The sequence below is a fragment of the Cynocephalus volans genome, chromosome 3 (genome assembly GCF_027409185.1).
Source record: "Cynocephalus volans isolate mCynVol1 chromosome 3, mCynVol1.pri, whole genome shotgun sequence".
Lineage (NCBI taxonomy): Eukaryota > Metazoa > Chordata > Mammalia > Dermoptera > Cynocephalidae > Cynocephalus > Cynocephalus volans.
Window position 1 is genome coordinate 89,129,090 of NC_084462.1, and position 16,564 is coordinate 89,145,653.

Sequence of the window (16,564 nt, forward strand, 5' to 3'; positions counted from 1 at the left end):
GAGCAGCCTCATCTTGGAGTCTTATTCAAATAAAACCAGATGAACAACTTAGATGAACTGCAAAGACAATTTAAGTCTTTACTGAGGGCTCCTGAAGCATGACAAAGCAAATTTCTTAAAATTCTCTTTCCCTTTCCCAGCTGTGGATCTCAACACCAGTGCCCCAAACAGCAGCCACCTCTACTCTCTTCCTTCACTTATGTATAATTTAGCTTATATAGCTTTTTATGTTTCTTCCTCACCCTGGAGCTGATCAGCAAGCAAGAACTCTTCAGGGAGGGGTTGTGTGTGGAGGGTGTGTCTGAAGATATGCCCAGAAGCAATCTGCCATGCTAACCAAGTGTCCAGTTTCAAGACAGTCCCTGCCCTCAAGTAGCTAAGTAGCTAATGATCGGAGAGTAAAAGGAATGATCAATAAGTACGGTGGGAAAAGCAACATACCAGAGTATACATACAATTAGATGTTGGGTGGTGTTATACGGATTCTGGGTAAAAATAGGGGTTCTGAGATGGGCGAGATCAGCATGGAGTTGATCCTAAAGTTGGGACTGGACCTGGATGATAAATTAACTAATCAATAAGTATTTGTGGAGCTTCCTAACACGGCTTCTTTCCGGTGGCCATTCCGTGTAAGCATTTTATATATGCTTTTTTCTGGGGCAAGACTCTATTATTTTCATCACAGTCTCATTCCTTTATAGTCATGACTCCCTTTATCTGGGTAACATAAGGGGCAATCATATGGGCATATGAACAATCATAGTGGGCAGCTAAAAGCTCTTTGAACATCACTAAGAGGTGGTTTCGGATCCTGAAGAGGTCTCTGAGGTCCCTGAAGACTAAAACCCGCGTGTCCGTGGTCCCAAGGGGCCCAACACTCCTCCAGTTTCACAGTCCGGGGAGAGTGTGGCTCTGGACACCTGCTCCTGGGCAGCTCCACCGAGCCTCAGCCTATAGGCCAGCCCCGGTTCCTGTTAACCCAGCTCATGCCATTTGTCGTCACTCCGCCCACCGCTCCTCTCTGCCTCCTCCCCCATCCTCCCCCTTTCGCGTGCCGCCATTTCCGACTACGCCTCCAGCTTAGTTGGGCCCTCCTCGGTTTCCGTCCCAGATGATCCCTCCCCGAAGTTGCCACCGCCTCCTCGATCTCCCGGAGCTGGGACCTCCTCCTCCGCCAGTGGCGTAGCCGACTCGGGGTTGGGGCCAGCCGGTTAGGCTCGGAGGTCCAGAGGCCAGTCTGGACCCGAGCGGGGGGCCATGGAGAAAGCGGCCCGAGGCGCTCTTCACACCAACTAGCACGGGCCCGTTGCGGCTACAGGCGCCATGGATCGAACCCCCACAGACCAGGTACGCAGGCTCGGTTTGGGCCTGCCGGGCTGGGGGTTGGGGGTCGCCGCTTCTTTCCAGGCCGGGCCCAGGACCCCGAGCGTGGGGCCCCGAGCGGCCGGAGTCCTCGAGTTCCTTCCGGCACAAACACCCCTCGCCGGGGAGCCTGGCAGCGCCCCGCTTTCCTGTGTTGTTCCAGCTGCTGCCTCGGGCTTGGGGGCTTTTCCAGCCCTGGTTATCCTCGGACTGGGGGCTCGCCGTTGCCTCTCCTCCCCGGCTTGGTGAAAGGGGCCAGAGGCTCCAAGTTGTCCGTGCTCTCCTCAGAGGAAGGTTTAAAACTTGCAACGAATTCCCCGCCTCCCCCCTTCCCTTCAGTTCTGGAATGTGTTTTCAAGGTGGAAAGGCCTTTGAAGGCTTCTTACCCATAAAGACAGAATGTGTTAGCTACAGATGAAGACGGATCATGGGCCCAGAGATCTGCGTTCAGTTGAACGAAGCATGGTTTTTGCAGTGGCTTTTGTGAGGTCTTCTTTTAAAAGGTGATACTACGGTTTCCCCTTGTCCTTCTATCCAGTTATTTTGCAGAAATTGTAATTAGTGTTTTTTAAAAATTGAGCTTATATTTTAAGGGTGTAGGAGCATAGGTTCATTTCCGAGCCCGTTTTCGTATTCTCAAAGTAGTCCCATTAGTGTTCTATTTTGTTTTTAACTGCTTCAAATTCTTGATTATCCATGCTAGTAGGTGCAGGGAGGCAGGGATAATGACAATATGAAGAATAATCTAAAATGATAGTTTTTCCCCCCAGTGTTTTCTATGTTAAGATCTCTGTTACGAAACGGCTTAATTTGAAGTCTTTTTATTCACTCTTCAATCCCTCTTTAAAGCCCTTGCCTCATGATGAACTAGGCAGATAGATCAAGGAAGAGAGACTAGTGATTTGCCTATTAATTTTACAAATGGATAATTAGCACCGGAATAAATGAGCCAAGAGTTCCCAAATTCCTGTATATGTCTGTGTAGTTAGAGCCAGTTTTGATTTTGAAGTCAGACTTTTAACAGGAAAAGCACAGCTTCCTTCCTAATTGTGTATATTTGTTTTTACACAAACTTTAATTTTGTAAAAAAAAAAAAAGCTTTACATTAATATAACTCTGAAAACACAAATGAGTTTTATAGAACAATACGTGGAAATACCAAGCAAAACTGATGTGGAGCCTATATCCAATTTAATTTTTTAAAAGAATTTTGAAGGTATGTATCAAAAATACCTGACATTTCAAAGCCTGCCAAGTGAACAGGAAATTTCCTTGAACCATTTCCTTGTATGTGTATTACTAATGAAGGGGTTCAACATTTTGGTCCTTCATCCAGGTGCCGGAACTATAACCAGTAATACTACCATGTGTATATTTATAGTTCCTTTCATCTTAGAAGAAATGTAATTAACTGTTTAGTTGGTAACGTTTAGCATAGCTGTTTGTGTGTGATTTTTCTTAACAGCAAGTGCTGTGAGTTTATTTAAACTGGAGAGCCTCTTCCTCTTTCATCCCACATCTTTCCAAAGTCCATGGCCTGTTAAACACCTTGTAGAAACTTAATAGGAAAAAATTATGAAAAAAAAGGTTTTCTGTTGAAGATTTTTTTATCTTCCGGTACCTCCTACCTCTTCCCCAGCCTAACTCTAATTGAGAGAGTAATTTGAAACTTTTCCCGTACACTCGGAAAACAGATCCAGAGAAGTGACGCTGCTCTGTCTAGTGAAAACTACTGGCAGATAATTCAGGGGTCCATTGATGACCTGGAAGGAGTGTGCTTCCTTTTACATATGCATTTTTCTGGGCAAGACTTCATTATTTTCATCACATTCTCAAAGGCGAGGCTAAGAACCATTAACTTGATGGTAGATTAGGGGCTGAGGTTTATAAACTTTGTGGGATTCTTGATTTTTTTTTCCCACTGTACCATGGAGTAATGTAATGGCTTTTCCAGGTTATTTGGAATATACTGTTTATTTCTATTCACTACTGAAGTGAACTTTGATAGGTAAAAGTCATTAAAAAGTGTGTGTGGTATGTGCAGAATTTCCATTTTTCCTCACAAAATATTTTTTTCCTTTTAAACCAGTGTTGGCTTATAATCAGAATTTCTGGAAATGCCTACAGCATTAAAACTTACTCATTATGTATAATATTGTAGTGGTTAGCAATTCATAGAAGTTTGAGTTTTTTAAAAATAGTACTTAGTACAGAGTTTCTGCATTTTACCTTAGTCTAATTAAATCTCTGGAGTACTGCATAAGTGTAACTTTTAAAAAAATCTAAACCTTTTTTTGCCTGAAGGCATTCATGTTGCTGTTCTTGTGAATGTCTCATTTTTTATATAAAATCTTTTCATAAAAAGAAAAATTTTATGTATTTTTGCCAAGGTCATAAAAAGTAAATTACTGGGAATACAGTGCTAGGTGGATAATCTTAATTGCAATAATGACTGTTTGAAAAACTGTTATAACCAGAAGAGAATCTCAGGAGTATTCTCTTTTAGCAAGACTGTCCCAAATCAAAACAAGAAGCTTAGTTTTAACTGCCAGAGTTAGATGTTCAACAAACAGATATTACTTGGTATAATGCATTTTTTACCTAAAAAAAAAATCTTGTGTGAAGAGATGTGAAGAATAAATCTCAGAGTTACGTTTGTTTATAAAGACCTGGTGTTTCTATTTTTAGGAAATTTATGGTAGTGTTTTGAGATTTTTTAATAAACAATGAGCATAGAAGTGACAGAACACTTGAGGTTTACATTCTCTTTTGTATTATCACAAATAACTTAAATGTTGGCTTAATTTTTAGAACATTCACAATAGGTAAGTTCTTTTAAAAGAATTTATAAAATTGTTGGTTATTAATGTCATTAGTTGTTAGAAAAACATGTAATGAATATGATTTCATGCAATATGCTGTTCCCCAATAAGGTGAACAAATGCGAATATAAAATTGTCTGGGTTATAAATGTTTCCTTAAAATAATTTGTAAACTTCAACTAGTAGCAGCACTCCAAACTAAATGTATTGTAAATAAGTTGTTATGAATTATTTATTACTCAGTAATACTTCAGTTGGCCCATTTATATATAGATATAAGTAAGTGACCTAATCATCAGATTTAAAAATAATACTTTTATAACCTAAAATAAAGTATATACTTGTTCATTTAGAGAAAATACCATACGGAAACTTACAAAAACATTTTTCAAGCCCTTAGGTCACATAAGAAATAAAAAATAGAATGACAAGTTATTGGAAAAGTAGTAACAGTAAAATACCACTATGAAAACCTGTTGGATGTAACAGAAGCTGTACTCTGAGGCAAGTGCATAGTCATAAAAATGCTCTCATTGTTAAACATTTTAAAAAGGAAATAAAAAGCATCCAAGGCAAGAAGTTAGGGGGAAAATCCCCATGTCAAAGCAGGAGAGAAAATAATAAATGTATACACAGGAATTAATAAATTAGATAACCTAAAAACTAATATTAAATCTAGAAAGCTGGTTTTTAGAAAAGTACCATTAAGTTTTAGCAGGATTAGATTTGGTCTGTTTTAAGAAAAAGGAGAAAATGTATGAATAGAAAAGCAAGTGGGCAGAGTCTATGTTAAATACTTTCATTTTCTTTCTTAATATTTTCTGAAGTCTTGCAAATCTTATACATATAACTACTGCAGTTTGTTTTGGCAACTGGTTTACTTTCAGTGTAAGCTATTCCAATCAGAAAAGAACGCAGCCAGCAGGTATTTCTTAAGCATTAATCATTTTTTTCCTTCAGAAGACATTTATTTTATCTTTGGCCATGCTTAAATATTTTTTCAGAGAGAGTTATCTGTGATTATTATGATTTTTTCATTAATTTGGAAAATTCTGAAATAATTTCTGAAAGATAAAGATAATTTTACTATGTAGGTAGTTGGGGTTTGGGGGGTTTTTTTGGTTTTTTGGTTTTTGGTTTTTTTGGAAGCAAGTAGTAGTACGAGAATGATTAGACTTTTATTTATATTTTCATTACTTTATGGAGACAACTCCCTGCTATAAAATTTCTAATCTCTAAAAAATAAATCTTGGCTGAAGTAAAAAGACGGACTGTACGCAGAAATTCAAGCTGTGGAATAACATTATATGAAGTACCTAGTCCAATTTTTTCATACCATTTTGTTGTCCACTATGAAAGACTTTTTTTTTTATTTCTGTGCTAATATAGTAATTAAAATATTGTTAGAGTCTGTTGCTTACTTAATATATTATCTGTACGGGCTTTATTAACATGGAATTTTAAGAATAGTTTGGGATCTTAATATTGCTTTCCTGGCCTGAGAACAACAGATGCTACATTTTGATGTAAAATATTGAAGGCTGCAAAGTCCACAATAAACAATTTTTGAAACCATACAAAATTGTAAGTATAGGAGAAAGTTTGCCAGTCTGTTCCTACTAGTGACATCTTCTGTTTGTGCAGCTGTTGACTATAGCAGCTCTTTTCTCTCTCGCGCGCTCTCTCTCTCTTTTTTTTTTTTTTGCTAAAAACAAAGGATCATTTCAGTGTCTGTGAGTTTTATTGTTGAACTCTGGTATTTAGAATTGCACTTAGAATAGAAAGTAATACAAACTTTAATATTTAAAGGTATATAGTGTGTATATGTGTGGACAATTATAAGTTATGCATAACCTCCTTTGAACAGTGGGTTACCTAAGTTCATAAAACTCTTTTTTTGTGAAGTGCAGATTGGACTGTTGTAAAAATTTGTTGCAACTTTTGACCTGAGCAAGAATTTGAGTATTTTGTTACCCAAAGTAATTTATGAGTTGTTGTTGGGGGGCGGGGGGGATGTCAGGAAAAGTGTTATTTTAAAATTATGTACTTAGAGTTATATTAGTATGGTTCCTTTTTTCATTTTAGACTGAGAATTTGATGTACCAATATTCCTTGCTTTAGAAAATAAAAACAAAAAAAACCCCATGTCTAATAGTCCAGATTTGTAAAACTGTTTAGGGAGTTCTCATATGTTCAAAAGACTTTTTGATTAAAAGAAATCCTAAAAATTACGTTTTTGGTGCAGTTAAAATGTGATTTAAATTTTCCCTCTTATGTATATGTATAAACACATATGAAGCAAGTTTCCATTATCTGTGCATTATTGTTGAAAGCCAGCTTTCTTTTTTCCTAACTGGGGAAATATTTATTAGCTTGATATATTGTACCCTATGTAAATAACTTATGGGTTCTACTGAATATTACAAAGTGAAAATTAACTTACATTGTTAGTGTTTGAAGGTGGTTTTGCCTGTTGTGTTAAAATTCAAAAAACCAACTTCAGTTCACAAATATTTCTTATTATTATTATATCTACTTCAGATTTGGTTAATAGTACAAATATAGACTTCAGAGTTAAGTCAGGTAGGGAGAAAAGACATTGAATTATACTGCTATATAGTTTAGATTTTGTTTCCTCCCTCCCTCTTTCCCTCTTTTTTTAACAAGCATTTCTTAATACTTAGAGTTAGTTAATTGTTTTTAGGGAACTTAATTTTTCTGAATAAAGGCTATATACTGAATATATTGTCTGTCTTAAGATTTTCTTGGATTTGTTACTACTTTTCTGAGAAACATGCCTAAAATTTATTCTCAAAACTGTGATTTGGTGGAAGATTCTAATAAATATTACCATATGGATTTATTGGGAAAAAGTTCTGGTTAGGATCATTGCTTTTAAGGTAATTGTTTTGAGTGGTTAAAACACTGGCTTACATTCACTTGTTTTGTTAAAAAGTATTTACTATCTTTTTAGATTATAATATTTATGTGGTTTTTAACATTCTGTTTTTGCAGAATATGCTTACAGATTAAAAAATAATTTAAAATGTTAAATTTGTTGTTTAATACATAGAAAACTGCCTGAAACAAATGTACAGCTTAATGAATCATTGTAAAGTAAACACCTTGTAAGTTTCACCCTAATTAGGTCATAGAACTTTCCCGACTTTTATGGATCTTATTTACTTTTCTTTATATATTTGTCACCCACATTTATATCCCTAAATACTGTATGTTTCTCTTTTATATGTCTTTTAAATCTCTGTAGATTTATTATAAGAAAAGATAGAAACTAAACTAAAATGGAGTACATATTATGGATTATTTTAGTTTGCTCAGCTGTCTATTGGGAACCTGAAGTAGTTGTCATTTTACCCAGTTTTAACTATGAAAGAGAAGTTTTTTCTCCTTAAGTATTTTTTCACTCGTCTTAAACATTTTCCTTCTTTTTAATTTAATGATATTATTCTAATTTCCTGAAATGGTTGGAAATAGACTATTTTTTAGACTAATCAAACAAATATAATTACGCTTTGGAACTCCATTTAATGATTTTTCCTCTAACAAAATTTGTTAAAAACACATTTTTGTCTGAAGAGCTAGTTCTCTTACTACCAGCTTTATTTTTAGACCCTGAAGTATGACTTCCTTGTTGTCTTGATTGTTTTAACAGCTTTGTTTATATAAGAAACAATTTCACTGAAATGTAGTAAAAGTTTTTTATTATTTTATTTGATGGCTTTGTCTAAATAACTCGATCATTATTCAGTTATTTTAAACTGACATTGCTGTTTCTTCTGGATGTTTCATGAATACCAAGAAGAGACCTAATTAAGACTTAATTACTGTTCGTAAAGATTGACTCTTCTGTTAAATTATGAATTTGTACTAAGTTGCTTGCTCATTTTTTATTAATGCATTTCACCTTCTCTTTGAAGAATGTCAAGCTGTCAGCTGAGGTAGAGCCATTTATTCCTCAGAAGAAGAATCCTGATACATTTATGATCCCTATGGCTCTCCCAAATGATAATGGAAGTGTTTCTGGTATAGAACCAACTGCAATTCCCAGCTACCTGATTACTTGTTATCCATTTGTGCAAGAAAACCAGTCTAATAGGTAACTTGTTTATTATTATTTTCTTTATTGGGGGCAGGGAGAAATATAGAAGTTGGTAAAACACACTTCTTAATTTTTTTCTTTTTTCACTTCTAAACATTAACCATTTCCTCTATTTTTTAAGAGGGAGTAAATTAAACCAAATGATGTAGAAATTTGAAAATTGTTAACATGGATTATTTTCTCATTCTTTCCGAAAGAAAATGGAGGTCTTTGGCTATTTCTTCTCTATTAAGTCTTTGAAATTTATTTGAAATAAATTGACCGAAAGGGAAGAATGAAATATTCAGAAAGAGGTGAACCCTTTATTGAGATTAAATGTCTAATCTCATAATTGCCAGGATAGTCTCTGGCATAAGAAGAAAACACCCAGGGATAGTCCTTAACTTCAAAGCTTTCATGGTTAGTTTGCATACATTTCTAGACTCTGATTTTAGTTTAAATTTAACATCCATGCTATAATCAGAGTGATTTAGCAAAATGCCTGCAGTTCAGATAATGTGTGACCCTAGTGGTTAGGGCATAACTTGTAATTGTTATGATAGCCTTTCTAACCCTGCTTAGACTGTCTGAGTGATTAGCATTTCATTGGTGTAGTTCATTTTATTGCTGTACAAAAGTTCTTTCAGTCTTTTTCAACTTATGTTACACAAAAAATTGTATTTCTGTAGCACTATGGGATAAATGGATGAGGCAGCTGGTGGCTCTAGGCTCTGCCCAGACATCTCTAGGGGCTGAGGCAATCAATATTTTCACACATCTAAAACCCATTGTGGCACACTAGTGTGCCAATGCATATTCTTTGAGAAGTTCTGAGTGTATGATATATGAGGCCACTAAACTACCTTCTCATGTATTATATATTCAAGTTAATATTCTCAGGTTCTTAATAAAGAGTCTTGGGGTTGGACAAACAGAAACTAAGGGATCCTTCTCAGTTGAAGTTAGCATTATATAAAAAATGTTTGACCTATATTGGACAGTGTACAAGATGATTCATAAACTAATTGTGTGTGTGGGGGGGGGGTAAGGGGATCGCAACCCTCAGCATGGTGTGGGCCGCACCACGGTCAGCCAGTGAGCGCACCGGCCAGCCCTATATAGGATCCGAACCCTCGGCCTTGGCGCTACCAGCGCCGCACTCTCTGAGTGAGCCACGGGGCTGGCCCCATAAACTGAATTTAACAATACTGTTTTCCTGTTTGACAAAATGGCCAAGTGTACAATATTGTAAATTTAATTTGTTTTCTTGCCTTACCAAATAATCTTTGAGAATTTATAAGTAAGCCACCCAGGAGATTATTTTAAAATATTCATAGAAATATGGTAGTGAACATTTTTCCATTTTGCTTTGTCATGGGAGTAGTGAGGAAAGGCTCTATGCTTCAGCTACCCACTCCCTAGGACTCATTCATCAGCAGTAGCCTTTGGTGAGGAAGCTGCTGGGACAGGAAGAATCTTGCTGTGAGGAAGCTGCTGGGACAGGAAGAATCTTGCTGGTGCTTTATAGAAACCACACTAGAAGAAGTGTTGCTGGGCATAAGATGTAAGTGGACAGGCTTCTCTCTTCTCCTCTTTCCCTTGGACCTGGAGCCTGCTTCCATTGCCAAGGAGGGGAGCCAGCAGAAGAGCTGGACTTGGCCAAGTGGTTAGAGGAATATCAAGTGAGGAGTAGGAGGCCTTGGGATTGAGCCGAAGAATGAGAGTTAGAGGAATTAAATCACCCTATGTAATGATCACCTTACTCTGCTTTTTAAGAAGACTGTCACAGTTGTTAGCATTGGATGGGAACTTTGGACTACCCTTGTTGGCAGATCCAGCAGCTAGGTGTTTAACTTTTAGGCAGAAATATCTTGAGAAGGTGAGAGCAGACTCACAAATAATAATGGTATGTAGAATGCTGTAAAACTATCAGGTTGGATTCCTTTATACTGTCATTTAAATTGTTATTACATGTAGGGCTGGCCCCGTGGCTCACTCGGGAGAATGCAGTGCTGGTAGTGCCAAGGCCGCGGGTTCGGATCCTATATAGGGCTGGCCGGTGTGCTCACTGGCTGAGCGTGGTGCAGACCACACCATGCCGAGGGCTGCGATCCCCTTACCGGTCCCCCCCGCCCCCCAAAAATTGTTATTACATGTACATTATGATCTCTAATTATAGCAAAGAAATTTATAAGATGATGTTAATTTTGTCACCTTTCCCAGGATTATTATGAAGCCACTGCTCCAAACTGTTTTTTCTTTTATTAAGATGAGTTGAGATGTTTTGCTTTGGTATTATTTTTAGACTTGTCAATAGATTTGTTCTTTTTTTTATTTGGTTCTGCAGACAATTTCCTTTATATAACAGTGATATACGATGGCAACAGCCCAATCCAAACCCTACTGGACCATACCTTGCCTACCCCATTATATCTGCTCAGCCACCTGTTTCGACAGAGTATACATATTATCAGCTGATGCCAGCACCATGTGCCCAAGTTATGGGTTTCTATCATCCTTTTCCTACACCTTACTCCAATACGTTCCAGGCTGCAAATACTGTAAGTGCTATAACCACAGAATGCACAGAACGTCCAAATCAGCTTGGACAGGTCTTCCCATTGTCCAGTCATCGAAGCAGAAATGGTAACAGAGGGTCCGTGGTACCAAAAGTAAGTGACTTTTTGATTGGCTTTTAAATTCGATATTTCTGTTGTTAATTCTAGTATAAGTAGTTTCCTACTTGTATTGACCTTGAATGCTGAATTTATTATAAAACATTTTGTTCACTGATATAAAATGGTTAATGATACATCATTTGTAAAATAATTTTTCCTGTGTTTATTGTTCCTCATTCTTTTTTTTTTTTTTTCCCTTCATCTCTGGTTTGGGATAGAGAGATCGTTTCTCAGTACTGATTGATGAAATGATTTAGTTAACTTCATGTTCCTTTAGAGAGTTTTACATAAATATAATGCACAAGTCTTTCCACATTATTTTAATTTAGTGATAAAAATTGCATGGTGACACCAACATTAATGAGTGGTTGGTGTAGATCCTGTGCTAGTAGTGTTGAATGGCTAATGTACTTCAAGACATTTCAATCTTCAGAAGTCAGCAGGAGATACTGTGGAAAGAAACATTTGTGATTGATTAGATCTCTTCAACTTTTCTCTTTCTGTTCTATGGAGTTTTAGTAGGAATAACACTTTATCTGAGTGGTGATTAACTATTATGTGAACAAAAGGTCTCCTAGAGCTGAAGGAAATGTAAGATAAATATATGAAACTATTATTCAGGACCAGCTTTTTTATTAATTAAAAAAAAAAAAGGCCTTGAAATCAGAGAGAATTAAGGTTTATTCTAGATAACTATTTGTTTACCTAAAAGCCTGCTTTTATTAGCCTTAATATCAAAGCTAAGAAGAAGAAAAACATGCTTCATGCTTCTGGTCAGCGTTTTTGAAGAAGATAGAAGAGTGATTTCTTAGATGCATCTTATGACTGTGTCATCAAGGAGCTGATGCTTTCCCCAGATTCCATTAGCCCACCTTCTTCAGGGAGAAGTTTTTGCTGCCACTTGGCATAATTTTTACAAATTGAAATACAAAAAGCAGCAGAGGTTGCTTTGAAAAGTCTTTAGTCTTTGTTCATGGAAGCATTCCAGTTTTCTTTTGTTTTTTTAGTGGCTGGCTGGTATGGGGAACCAAACCCTTGACCTTGGTGTCACAAGGCTGTGCGCTTAAGCAGTGACTGTTTTAAAAAGTGAAGGAAGAGATCAATTTTTTATATTTTCTTTTTGAACTCTGAAGCAGGATTTTTTTTTTTTTTGGCAAGTCATTGCTATTACGAAACTAAAATTTAGCCTTGGGATAAGTTGCCACCCTTTTAAATAAAAATTTACAAATTAGCTGATATGTTATTAATCATAGTAATATTAATGGTTATTTGAAAAATAGCATACAAATATTTGTATAATTTGTTATTTAGACTATTATGCTTTGCAGCAGATAATTTCATGAAACCAAATAAAGTAACCCTATTAGTGGGAGCCACTAATTTGGAACATATATTTAGTTGTATTTTATAATGTTTAGTACATTTAATAGGTTCTTTTTAATTTAAATCAACAGCTTATACAGCAGCATATAAAAAGCAAAAAGCCACTGGTGAAAAATGTAGCTACTCAGAAAGAAACAAATGCAGCAGGTCCTGATAATCGATCAAAGATTGTGCTCCTGGTAGATGCTTCTCAGCAAACTGGTAAGGTATATTGTTATATATACATCAGTGATTTTTATCTGTTTTCATTCAGTGACTTTATAATTGTGAATTATACCACTTTTCAGAGTTCTAGACTTTCCGTCTTTCCATTTGTCTTGCCAGTTTGTGAAATTCTTTAGGAAGGAAAAAACCATCCATGTCCTTAATGTTCTTTCATCTTGCTTACTGCCTTATGTACAGTTTTAAACAAGGTTTGAGGTTTCCTTTTCCCTCTTAGTAATGGAGCGTTTTAGAAATCGCAGATGGAGTTTTGCAGATATGGTAGAAATTTGAGGGACTCATTTTGGTAGAAATCAAAATTGTACATCTTTTATAACTAGATTAAAACCATTTATAAAACATCCTAATGTCTTATAACAAACTTCTAGAAAGAACTTAGCAAGTTTTCTGTGCCATATTTTATCATAGATCTGAACTAGACCTATGAGTGACACCTGTATCCTGTCAAGTAAAAAGTTTGAAGTAGTTTAATATCATTTTGTCAAAAATATTTAGAGGACTGTATAAGCATTAAATTAAAAAGTTTTATCCTGGTAATATACAAGATTAATATTCTTACAATATTCTAACTTTTCCAGTTCATATTATGAAATTCCAATTTGTATCTCAGATCTCAGCTTATTATCTGTAGAGTAGATATCTATCTCCTCTCAAACATTGTTCTTGAAACTGGTAAAAAATTCTTGTTAATGATCCAAGGCCATGAATTAGATCGGTTCAAAGGCACAATAGCCTTTTAATCCCTCCATAGCCTCCACTCAAATAAGGTCTAGTTTGAATATGATGGCTTATCCTTTATTTTATTTGGGCTGTACTTTTTCTTTTGGACATTTATCCTTTTACAATTGCTTAGGTCCATTAGGAGCAAAGAAAAGATCTAGGAATCAGTTAAAAAAAACAATTTTCCTGATAGTACAGTCATTGTGTGGGTTGTGGGCAATAAAGCAGTGAGAGATTAACAGACTCTGACAAATGCTTGGAATACCTATGGAAAAGAATCACAGTGTAATATATTACAAAGTTTTCTGCTTTGGTCATTCCTGGTTATAGTAACCCATTTCTACATGCTTTCAACCTTGGGAAGGCTTTTAAAAATTATCCTTCTTTAGTTTGCTCATTAAGCAACTACAAAGACAATCTTCTGAAACATAAAAATTAGAAAATGAAAAGATGAAGGCATAATTTGAATAAAAGATTGTACATTCTATCTGTAAATTTTTTTTTTTTTTTTTTGTGGCTGGCTGGTCTGGGGATCCAAACCCTTGACCTTGGTGTTAGAAGGCCGCACTCTAACCAACTGTTCTGACTGGCCAGCCCTCTATCAGTATTTTTACTTTTTAGTTCATAATTTCTGATGATTAGTTGGTATCAATCAGAGATAGAATTAAGTATCATAGTTTAATAGGAATATATCTTTCCATTTGTAACGAATTTTTACTTTTTGAATACAAGCTCATATTATTTAATAAGATTTAATAAGATGGCTAGATATAAGGTACAAAAGTTAGTTGCATTTAAGTGTGCCGACAAGCTTTAAAAAAATGTAGTTTACAATAGCAACAAAAATACAGAGTTTCTGGGAATAAATCTTAAGAGAAGATGTGAGAGACATATGTGCAAAAACCATAAGATTTTATTACAGAACATTAAGAAAAACCTAAATATCATGTTCATGTAGGACAACTGGATATTGTAAATGTCAGTTTTCCCTAAGTTAGTCTATCGATACGATGCAGTTCTAATAAAAATTCCAATAGGAATTTGGGCAGAACTTGACAAACTAATTCCGAAATGAAGGAGCAGTGGGCTGAGAAGAACCAAGACATCCCTGGAAAAGAACTTTTCCTCTAGATATCGATACTTATCAAGCCCTCTTAATTCCTATAGGTTTATATTATCAGTGCAAGTATACAAAAATTGAACAGAACAGAGAGCCCCCAAACAAACCCACATATGTATGGAAACACGTGTGGAAAATGACAAAATAGCATTCCTGATCCCTAGTTTGTTCCTCACACAGATCTATTCCAGATGAATTAAGGACTTAAATGGGAAAAAAACGATGGTAGAAGAAATACAGGCAGATATCTAGATATCTTAATAACTACAGGGAGGGAACTCTTTCTAAAATTAAGGATTTCTGTTTATTAAAAGTGAGTGAAGGAATAAGCCACAAACTTGGAAAAGATTTTTACCATGCGTGTGACTGACAAATGATTAGTATAAGGTATATAAAGAATTCATATGAATCAATAAGAAAATGATCCCACCCCATCCTTAGTGCCCTTGGGACACAGTGTTGAAACAGTTTGACAGGACTATAGGAATCTTTCTTTTGACCCAGTCATCCCACTCCTGTGAATGTATCCAAATGGAATTTCCCCCCAGAAAGAGAAGGGGCTATTTGATTAAAGATGCATGTCATACCAGTGCAACAAAAACAATGAAACCTTCTTAGTGTCCAGTAGCAGGCGACAGGTCATGAAAACACAGGTTACACTCTCAGTGGAATAATATAGAGCCATCTTAGAGTATAATTATGAAGACTTGTCCTAACACAAGACATGTTAAGCAGAGCAGAACTCACAATTGTGTCAATGCTGTACAAAAAATACTGATGGGCAGAAATGTAGAAAAAGGAAAACTTGTGATTTGTTGAGAGAAGATTGTAAGAGCTTTTTTGGGTGGAGGGGAAATGTCTTACTGTGATTACAATTTGTGAAATAAAAAAATAAGAAACAGATAACTTAGAAAAATGGAAGTCAAGTAATCCAAAAGTAAAATTAACAGGAATTTCATAGAAGGGAAAACATTAGCAGGTAAAAGTATCAGAAAAGATGCTCAATTGCATTATGTAAAGCAGAAAAATGCGAATCGAAACTCACAATGAGTCACCTTCTTATCCTCAACAGATTGCAAAAATTATATTCTAGAATACAGTATCAAGTATTTGGTGAGTATGTGGATCAGTAGAGAGATTTTTATCTTGCTCTTGGAGTGTAAATTGTTTTAACCACCTTTGAAAGTGATTTGACATTAAGTAAAGTTAGATGCATGCATCCCCTGAGTCGCAGCGGTATTTACCTTGGACAGACTTTCACATGAACACATGTATATAAATGTGTCTATATAAGAATGTTTACAGCAGTATTGTTATTAATAACAAAACAACCCAAATGTATCACAGGGGATAAATACATTATGGTGTAATCATAGAAAGGCATTCTAGATTTCAGTGACACTAATGAATTATAGCCACATGCATCAGAATCTAAAAAACAATACGGGGTAGTTGTGGGGAGAATCACAGAAGAATGTGGACAGTATGATTTTTTTTTTTTTAAATAAAGTTTTTAAAAAGTCCATAGTAAATCTGTAAAAGAAAAGTGAGGGAATGGTGAACACAGAATTTAGAGTAGAGGTAACCTCTGAGGGAAAAAGAGGATGCTGTGGTAGAAGGGGCACACAGTGGACTTCAGAAGATTGGTGATGTTCTCTTTCTTAAATGGCTGATGGTTGTTTTAAGTGATATAAATACTTTATTCTCTTTTCATAATAAAAACATGTTATAAACCAACTTATCAGGAACATGTTGCCTTTTACTAATCTTTTCAAAAAGTTGTCGCCTATTTTTCCATTTACGAATTTTGATATCTTTATTTTCTTACAGCCTTAATGATAATTTAACAAGAATTTATCAATCTGGTCATCACAAAGAGTTGTCATACTTCCCTTGCCTTGTAGATTTCCCATCAGATATTGCTAACAAGTCTCTCTCGGAGAGTACTGCCACAATGCTCTGGAAGTCCAAAGGTAGAAGGAGAAGAGCATCCCACCCCACTGCTGAATCCTCTAGTGAGCAGGGAGCTAGTGAAGCCGACATTGACAGTGACAGTGGTTATTGCAGTCCCAAACACAGCAACAACCAACCCACAGCGGGGGCTTTGAGAAATCCTGACTCCGGGACCATGAACGTATGTAACATTGCCTTGATTTCT

At 35.9% G+C, this 16,564-nt stretch overlaps 1 protein-coding gene across 3 annotated transcripts in view; it reads left to right on the plus strand.

The window, feature by feature from the left end:
- Positions 1-1,188: 1,188 nt before the first annotated feature.
- The window catches only part of SECISBP2L (SECIS binding protein 2 like), a 49,799-nt gene continuing 34,423 nt past the window's right edge, over positions 1,189-16,564 (plus strand). For all 3 annotated transcript variants that reach the window (XM_063091114.1, XM_063091116.1, XM_063091115.1), the window contains exons 1-5: positions 1,189-1,347; positions 8,123-8,301; positions 10,631-10,955; positions 12,416-12,545; positions 16,311-16,540. In XM_063091114.1, coding sequence (XP_062947184.1) covers positions 1,324-1,347; positions 8,123-8,301; positions 10,631-10,955; positions 12,416-12,545; positions 16,311-16,540 — 888 coding nt within the window. In that variant the 5' untranslated portion in view covers positions 1,189-1,323. The remainder of the gene's footprint in view (positions 1,348-8,122; positions 8,302-10,630; positions 10,956-12,415; positions 12,546-16,310; positions 16,541-16,564) is intronic.